Source organism: Oncorhynchus masou, chromosome 30 (assembly GCF_036934945.1).
Source record: "Oncorhynchus masou masou isolate Uvic2021 chromosome 30, UVic_Omas_1.1, whole genome shotgun sequence".
Taxonomy (NCBI): Eukaryota; Metazoa; Chordata; class Actinopteri; order Salmoniformes; family Salmonidae; genus Oncorhynchus; species Oncorhynchus masou.
Genome location: NC_088241.1, coordinates 17499242 through 17508553, shown reverse-complemented (window position 1 = coordinate 17508553; position 9312 = coordinate 17499242). Strand labels below are relative to the sequence as shown.

The 9312-nt window shown below is 40.5% G+C and overlaps 1 protein-coding gene across 1 annotated transcript; it reads left to right on the top strand.

Annotated features, from left to right (window-relative positions):
- Positions 1-6671: 6671 nt before the first annotated feature.
- Positions 6672-8999, top strand: LOC135522202 (CD83 antigen-like). The gene is made up of 5 exons (XM_064948258.1): positions 6672-6774; positions 6865-7001; positions 7151-7388; positions 7554-7654; positions 7797-8999. Exons 1-5 carry the CDS (start codon positions 6747-6749, stop codon positions 7947-7949), a joined length of 657 nt encoding a protein of 218 aa, XP_064804330.1. The 5' UTR covers positions 6672-6746; the 3' UTR covers positions 7950-8999.
- Positions 9000-9312: the final 313 nt, after the last annotated feature.

The following is a 9312-nucleotide window of genomic DNA, read 5'->3' as shown; positions in this document are numbered from 1 at the left end:
GATGAGTCCTCACTTTTTTAGTCGCCACAGTTTGAGCGTGTTTCTGAGAATGTGTGGTCTCTTTCAGTCATCTCATATTTGGGTTAATCTAAATAATTTACCCCCCATTAACAGATGTTCACAGTCATGATAACATTGATCAATATAAAATAAAAAAGAACATACTATTTGATATTATTTCATATTAAAAATAATACATTGAAATGTGTTATACAGTATATTGTATTTGGAATTTCTATAGTTAAATAATCTGGCAATGATTTGTAGGACAGCACAAAATGTCTGTCGATTAAATGAATTTACCATATTCATTGGATGGCGATTTTGATTTTTAAGTAGATTTTCATGTACATGATTTATTTTGCATAAATAACTTTCACATGAACAGGATTTTAAACTCTATCACCTCTTAATTGATATTTTTGTCATTGTCAATCTTCATTGAGAATCATCCCAACACATTACAAGGCGGAAACATAGCCCTGTAACCTCAAGTACATCACACGTGTTCTTAACATTTGTACTTTTGTGTACGTGTTGGCAATCAGAACCCTGATACAAAAGAGTCACAATGTTTGGAGACAATTATTTTTAATGCATCACCACATCACAGGACAGATTAGAAAATGAGCAGAACATGAAAATGGGTGATTATCTCTCATCAAAAGCATGCTAAACATTATGGTATACAACTATGCTACGAAAGTACACATGAATGAACACAAGAAAATAAACCTTGTTAAAATGTTTAACACTGGTCATGTTCAAAAGGGCTTCTCTTAGTGTGTGTAAAATGTTGGTTGTCAGTTCATATAAAAGTGTTTGGTTTTATGGACTGGAAGGAGGTAAGAAGAATTATTATTACCAAGTGTTTACACTATTGTACAGTACATCTTTCTGGTGAAATCAATCGAGTCACCTTTCTCTAAGCTTATTCTCTGATCTAGGGGTGAGTAGGAGTACTTATATAAGACTATTTTAAAATATATATTCTTAAAATGTGGCACTGGTTCCGAAGTATAACCATTGTGTGCCTTAAATTGTCCAAGGGAGAGAAGGCAATGTTTTTCTAGCTAATTGTACATTCATACTTGCATTTTATATTCACTAGGTAATACATAGCTTAATAAATAACTCTGGCTACATGACCCTGCATGATGATACAGTGCAGTTAATTGTAAGTGGTCAGCAGTGAGAAATGTTCTGTTGAATTTTCATTTAAAACACAACACACTTTCTTCCTCTCTTAGGTAAAAAGATGTGAACTTCACCCATCATACTGGTTTACTTGGTTGAGTTTTACTATGTTCTGTACAGGTTTAAAAAAAATGGGTGGTCATAAGAAAGAAAGTAATGTTGCGTAGAAGACAGTAATGAGACAAAAACCACACAACTAAAAGCTGTAGAAGTCATTTGTTTCCCTTAGATGAATTACATCATGCTTATAGTAGATTCACTTTGAAAAAGTGGGCCTAACTGTGCTTTATCAGCTGGATCGATGTCAAGGGGTGTCATCTGGGTGAGACCAACATCGTTGGTTGAGCGTTTGCGGTGGCAGCGATAGCGTTTGTCCCTAAGTAGCAAAAAGAGTGATATGAGCAATGATGATGACAACAATGCTTAATATTTATATCAATGGTAGATATGTTGTGTAATACACCAATAACTTCAGGGGAAACCATACCTAAGAAGTGGATCCTGGTCTCTTTATGTAACCCATCCTGTTTCTAAAAAATGAAGGGGTGAATAACAAGAAAGGTTTGTACTATGTTGGTACTTTGCAGACACTAACAGAGGAAAGGAAGGTGAATTGTATTCAGAAAGTTGACCTACCTTGGTTGGAGTCCCGTTGCTTTAGCTTCCTTCAGATGGCATTTAAAGTACAATCAAAAAGATCAAAAGCATCATCAATGCCCAAAGTCCTACAATTTTAAAAAGAAGAAAATAGTTGTTAAATTAATTACTTGCATTATTTGAAAAATGCTGATTGTCTAACACTAATACTCTTATTGTAATAAAATTAAAAGAACAAGAATTTCCCTGTGGCAATAAAACTTGTTCTGAGAGTTATAGAAATGGATCATCTGCAGCTGTAAAGTATATTTTATTTTGATGGTCTAAAAAAAGCATTATTTACCATAATGAGCTAGTTGAGCGTTTGCGGTGGCAGCGATAGCGTTTGTCCCTAAGTAGCAAAAAGAGTGATATGAGCAATGATGATGACAACAATGCTTAATATTTATATCAATGGTAGATATGTTGTGTAATACACCAATAACTTCAGGGGAAACCATACCTAAGAAGTGGATCCTGGTCTCTTTATGTAACCCATCCTGTTTCTAAAAAATGAAGGGGTGAATAACAAGAAAGGTTTGTACTATGTTGGTACTTTGCAGACACTAACAGAGGAAAGGAAGGTGAATTGTATTCAGAAAGTTGACCTACCTTGGTGCAACCAATAGTTAATGTGACATTGGCACATTTACTAAGGATGACTTTTCCAAAGAACACGTCCTTGCATGGAGGAATGTATTCCTTTGTCCTTACTTTACCCCTGTCGTTTTTATAAATGGCAATGGGCTGCAGAAAGAAAAATATCTTATCACGTCATGTCTCAATTGAAATGGCCCCTGCCCCTCTGCATACTGTTGATGATACTATCAATGGTGAGATGTGAAACAATTATAATGCTAATAGAAAATGCCTGACTTCACATTGTATCTACTTGTCATAAGCATATATGCAATAGTTTACCTCTTTGCCAATGGTCCAGCTCTCCTCACATTGGGCATCCAATTCTTTAAAACGGTGCTTCTTGTGTGACATTACCCTCCTGACATATGTAGGCAATTTGATTATCCTCTACAGGGGCTGCGAACACTGAAACTGAAAAGTGAACAAAGAAAAGGACGAGTGGGATTGGGAATCCACTTAACATCAAGAAAGGATGATTTCAACCTAAATCCACTGTATTATGCAGCATACTAAACTGATTGGTGTCAGTTTAATGGATGTGGTCACAATAGTGCTATGACCTTTCCTGAGACCTAAAAACTTGCGTTAGATCCCCAAAGCTAAGCTTTAAAATCCATTTTCCAGAATGGCTTAAATTATAAAAACAATGGTTTTGAAATTAGCTCTCACGGGCGAAAATAAGTTCCTGAAAAATGTGCACAACTTCAAAAGGTATTACTCACATCGGCTACAGAGAGCGTGATCACAGTCGTCCGGAACAGCTGATGATCTCATGCATGTTTCAGTGTTACTTGCCTCGAAGCGAGCATCAAAGTTATTAAGCTTGACTGATAGGCTCGGGGTCACTGAGCAGCTCGCGGCTGTGCTTTCCTTTGTAGTCTAATAGTTTGCAAGACCTGCCACATCTGACGAGCGTCGGAGCCGGTGTAGTACAATTCCATCTTAGTCCTGTATTGACACTTTCCCTGTTTGACAGTTTGTCGGAGGGCATAGGGGGATTTCTTATAAGCTTCTGGGTTAGTCTTGCTCCTTGAAAGCAGTAGCTATACCCTTTAGCTCAGTGTGGATGTTGCCTGTAATCCATGGCTTCTAGTTGAGGTATGTACGTACAGTCACTGTGGGGACGACGTCATCGGTGCACTTATTGATGAAGCCAGTGACTGATGTGGTGTACTCCTCACTGCCATTGGAAGAATCCCGGAACATATTCCAGTCTGTGCTAGCATAACAGTCATGTAGCTTAGCATCTGCTTCATTTGACCACTCATTTATTGACTGATTCACTGGTGCTTCCTGCTTTAGTTTTAGCTTGTAAGCAGGAATCAGGAGGATAGAATTATGGTCAGATTTGCCAAATGGAGGGCTAGGGAGAGTTTTGTATGCGTCTCTGTATGAGAAGGAAAGGTGGTCAAGAGTTTTTTTCTCTCTGGTTGCACAATAAACATGCTGGTAGAAATGAGCTAAAACGGATTTAAGTTTCCCTGCATTAAAGTCCCCAGCCAATAGGAGCACCGCCTTTGGATGAGCAATTTCCTATACGGCTTATGGCCATATACAGCTCATTGAGTGCTGTCTTAGTGCCAGCATCGGTTTGTGGTGGGAAATAGACAGCTACGAAGAATATAGATGAAAACTCTCTTGGTAAATAGTGTGGTCTACAGCATATCATGAGATACTCTCAGGCGAGCGAAACCTTGAGACTTCCTTAGATATTGTGCACCAGCAGTTGTTTACAAAAATACATAGACCGACACCCCTTGTCTTATCAGAGGCTACTGTTCTATCCTGCTGATACAGTGTATAACCCGCCAGCTGTATGTTATTCATGTCGTAGTTCAGCCACGACTCTGTGAAACTTAAGATATTACAGTTTCTAATGTCCTATTGGTAGGATATACGTGCTTGTAGTTCGTCTATTTTATTATCCAATGATTACCATCGGTCCTCTTAGCCGACGTACAAAGGCAAATTACCCACTCGCCACCGGATCCTTACAAGGCTTCCCGATCTTCATTCTCAATATCTCTGTCTCCTGCAAATGACGGGATGAGGGCCTTGTCGGGTGTCTGGAGTAAATCCCTCTCGTCCGACTCGTTAAAGAAAAAAATTGTCTTTCAATACGAGGTGTGTAATAGCCGTCCTGATTTCGAGAAGCTCTTTTCGGTCATAAGAGACGGTGGCAGAATAGCACAATTGGCTAGGAGACTGTAAAACAGCAGCCATTCTCTCCAGCGCCATTCATTTACCTCAGCCTTTCGTGGCAGGGTAGGCACTTTGTTGATTTCTGATGTTCAGTTGTAGAACTGTTTATCTGTTTTCACTATTGTATCTAAGCTATTTATTTTAACATACATTGGTTAAAGGACAAAACTGAAAAACGGAAGAAACAAGCCAAACAACTTTTGGTCAAAAAGTACATGATATCACCATGTACCAGGAGTGAACTGTACTACACGGCCGCAATTATGGGGACACCCCTTCAAATTAGTGGATTTGGCTATTTCAGTCACACACATTGCAAAAAGGTGTATAAAATCGAGCACACAGCCATGCAATCTCCATAGGAAACACTGACAGTAGAATAGCCCGACTGAAGAGCTCAGTGACTTTCAATGTGGCACGGTCATAGGAGGCCACCATTCCAACAAGTCCGTTTGTCAAATTTCTGCCCTGCTAGAGCTGCCAAGTTCAACTATAAGTGCTAGAAACGTCTAGGAGCAACAATGGCTCAGCCGCAAAGTGGTCGGCCACAAAACCTCACAGAATGGGACAGCCGAGTGCTGAAGCAGTAGTGCATAAAAATCGTCTGTCCTTGTTTGCAACACTCACTACCGAGTTCCAAACTGCCTTTGGAAGCAAAGTCAGCGCAATAACTTTTCGTCAGGCGCTTCATAAAATGGGTATCAATGGCAGAGCAGCCACACACAAGCCTAAGATCGCAATGCCAAGCGTCGGCTGGAGTGGTGTAAAGCTCGCCGTCATTGGACTCTGGAGCAGTGGAAACATGTTCTTGCGAGTGATGAATCACACTTCACCATCTGCCAGTCTGACGGAAGAATCTGGGTTTGGTGGATGCCAAAAGAATGCTACCTTCCCCAATGCATAGTGCCAACTGTAAAGTTTGGTGGAGGAGGAATAATGGTCTGGGGCTGTTTTTCATGGTTCGGGCTTGGCTCCTTAGTTCCAGTGAAGGGAAATCTTACCGCTACACAATACAATAACATTCTAGACAATTCTGGGCTTCCAAATTTGTGGCAACAGTTTGGGGAAGGCTCTTTCCTGTTTCAGCATGACAAGGCCCCTGTGCAAAAGCGGTCCATAAATAAATGGTTTGTTGAGATCGTTGTGGAAGAATTTAGCTGGCCTGCACAGAGCAGCTCAACCCCATCTAACACCTTTGGGATGAATTGGAACGCAGACTCCTAATCCTCAACATCAGTGTCTGACCTCACTAATGCTCTTGTGACTGAATGTAAGCAAGTCCCCTCAGCAATGAGTCCCCTCAGCAATGTTCCAACATCTTATGGAATGCCTTCCCAGAAGAGCGGAGGCTGTTAAAGCAGAAACAGGGGGACCAACTCCATATTAATGGCCATAATTTTGAAATGAGGTGTTCGATGAGCAGGTGCCCACATACTTGTCAATGAAGTGTGTATTGTCTTTTAACTGAAATACCTAATACACTATAACATACGTTATTTAATCTGACACAGACAGCTATAATTACTCCAACCACCCACTCTACACGTTACGAATAAACCAAATATAATTGAGGAAGTCTGATCGCGGAATTCACTGGGAATTCCCCCACCCCAAACATTCACTTTCAGGTAGCAAAAGCCAGTCCATAGGTTAATATAGTGTAGACCTATCTTCATATTTTTACTATATTGTAATGTTGTATTTCTATCTATTTTAACACCTTCTTCAACAGAAAGAAAATCATAGGTACGACACTAACGTTTCGGCCATACATTACAAGCACTTGCGTAAAATTGCCGTCTACAAATCACACCTGGCGGTGTGGACTTCAATCCATCTATCAATCACCCATGTGGGTATATTGTGTGTACATTTATTTTGCAAAGAGCGGTGGTGAGCATGTCTCATGTCTGCAGATTCGCAATCGGTCATGTTGGTGGAGGGAGTGCACGCGCACTTCAGAATGTGACGCAGTCGGGGAAATCCCAGTTTAACTTCTCTCTCGGGAAGTATATATACTTCTACCCTCCTGTTCTAAATCGTCATCTTCGTTGCTGTGTACTACAATTATGCTTTTTCAACTCGTCTGCATATTAGGTATGTTGTCATTTATTTTTAACAATGAATTTGATATTCCAATGAGGCAGGCTCACCTGAAATAATGATTTACCTTGTGTTTGTCTAAAGCTGCCTCTGTGCAAGGTGGCCTCACACAGGATAGGCCCACACAAGAGGTGAAGTCAGTTTGTGGAGAGGACTCAATTCTGAAATGTAAAGCAATATGTAAGCCTGGGGTCCAATACCGGGCGGTGAGGTGGTACAAGGTAAGCTTTCTATTATTGTGATAGCACCAACTGTGTTATGAAATATCTGACCAAATTCTGTACAAGTGCAATATATGCCAAAAACATACAGCACTGGTCCCAGACCAGCTGTTAAGGGCATATAGTAACCTCAAACCCTCTTCTCCCAGCTGGGTGAGGAGCCCTCTAATAAGGAGTCCGGTCTATTGATGAAGAGGCTATCATCACCTAACAGCACCACCCAATGGTACGCCGGTCTGGAGCGTAAAGTGGAACTTTTGGCTGATAATTCTTTTGATATCTTCCTGACCAATGTAACAGCTGTTGATAGCGGGAGGTACAAGTGTCTCCTGGCAGCACCTGTAGGAGAGCAGAACCAGGAGGGGCAGGTTCACCTCAGAGTGACAGGTACGTGTGTTCTACTCTCATTGTGTGCTTGTTTTGGTATATCGACCTACTGTATACTGTATGTGAGTGTTTTAAATTGGACCCAGAGAGAGTTCATCTATGCTGCTAAATTCTTTAAAAATGTTTCCAGTGATGCTCAAGGATTTGTGGATACTTGTTTTGCAGGTTGCCTTGAGTCCACAGACCAATCAGAAGAAAGGGATACCATCCTAGTTCTTTCCATTGTGGGGATTGTGGCGGCATTGCTGATATTCACCATCAGCTATGTGAGTTACAAAACTGCCAGCTGTTCCTCTATTATTATTTTTAACAGATCAAAGAAACAAACATTTTATGGTGAGGGTTTTCATGTATTTCATTTTCTTTGAAATGTTACAGTTATTGACTCAATCCTCATTTTTACCATAGGTCATCCTAAGGAATATGTTATTGCAAAGGAGTAAGAAGTATCCACAAGAACCACTTCTAGATGCACCCCTTGAGAAGAAAGATTTAATGTTGATTTACACTCTGGGGCCAAACTGGTCGAGACAGGGTTCCATAAAACATGTCTGTGTGTGAGAGCCTGTTCTGCTAGTTTGGGCTCATTGTATACTTGAACGTAAAGAGAAAATGCAGAGAAGACTAGGGCACATTTGAAGCTGAGCAACGAGTCTATCATGCTGACCACACCGCTTGCGTTGTGAGCGTGGCAAAATAAATGTACACATACCTGTTATTCAGCAATTTCATCCAAACTGCTTGCGCGCATCAACGAGCGCCTGCGTAGCCAGGCGCTAAAATAGACGCTTTATGCACTGCAAGTCCAGCTTCTCCCATCTCCTCAATGGTTTTTCAGAGCATATACCCACATGGGTGATTGAAAGATGAACTGCGATCCACACTCCAGACCAGTTGGTGGTGGTAATGCACCTTAAAGTTGGTTGTCAAACGCCATATAAAGTCAGAAGAAGACTGATGGAGGAGAGATTACTAGAAACAAAACTAAGTTTACCCTTTTATTGTCAGAGTAGAGGACCTTGTGCATTTCAGGTAAACTAACAACCCAATACTTGTACTTTCCAGGAGAAGAGTTCACCTCTAGAGCAGATGGAGGCAGACAACCCTCTGGCTGGGACTATAGAACCAATGTGTAGGCTTTTCAAAGAAATGAAACTGTAGCCTATACCCTTTCACTCAGGCAGCCAAACAGCAGTACAACGTCAGGCTAGAACAGCAGTTCTCCAGCAATGATTGCTCATCTGCAGCATCCACTCGCCTGTGATGCGCAAGCAGCAGGGCCTGCTGAAGGTACCCACGATCTAAGCCCCAAGATCTAACCTCAATAACGAGCTTCAGGAAGGGATGCAGGAATGGTCCACGATGAGGGGTCATTCTGGAGGGTTGCTCTATGGTAACGTGGGGGTTAATCCCATTTACATTTGAGTCAACCCAGGAATTGAAGTCGACATTGACTTTGAACTGGGAAATGACCAATGTGTAATTTTCCTCTAAGCAAAATGAAAGTGGGCTTTGGTGAAAAGTAATTGGCAGAAAATTAACTTGTATTGTTTTTTAAATATGATCAGCAATTCTGTGGATACATTGAAAATAAAGAAGCCTTGTAAATAATTTTGTAACTAACTGTATCTGATGTATGCTGTCTGAGGTGCTAAATGGCTTTTAACAAATCTCTACGTATTTCACAAGACACATTGTCATTTTTTATTTTAGTTATATACTGTACCTTGACTTTACAACATTGACAGGTGACATAAATGACTAATATGCCAATTTTGAGCCCGGATGATCACAATTATCCTCAATTATATTTTTGGATAGCTGTTTTAATAGTTAAATACATAAATACCTCTTTGCTAATAATCCTTTGAGTGACAAACAATTGTGTGAGGTCTCTGTCATCGTCAAACACATTACAAAGTAA

What these genes read in the sequence shown, in the direction of transcription:
- LOC135522202 (XM_064948258.1), top strand. Translation starts at nt 6,747, where the DNA reads ATGCTTTTTCAACTCGTCTGCATATTAG. An exon ending in TCAACTCGTCTGCATATTAG is followed by an intron (nt 6,775 to 6,864) that starts GTATGTTGTCAT and finishes GTTTGTCTAAAG; the next exon opens with CTGCCTCTGTGCAAGGTGGC. An exon ending in TGATATTCACCATCAGCTAT is followed by an intron (nt 7,655 to 7,796) that starts GTGAGTTACAAA and finishes TTTTTACCATAG; the next exon opens with GTCATCCTAAGGAATATGTT.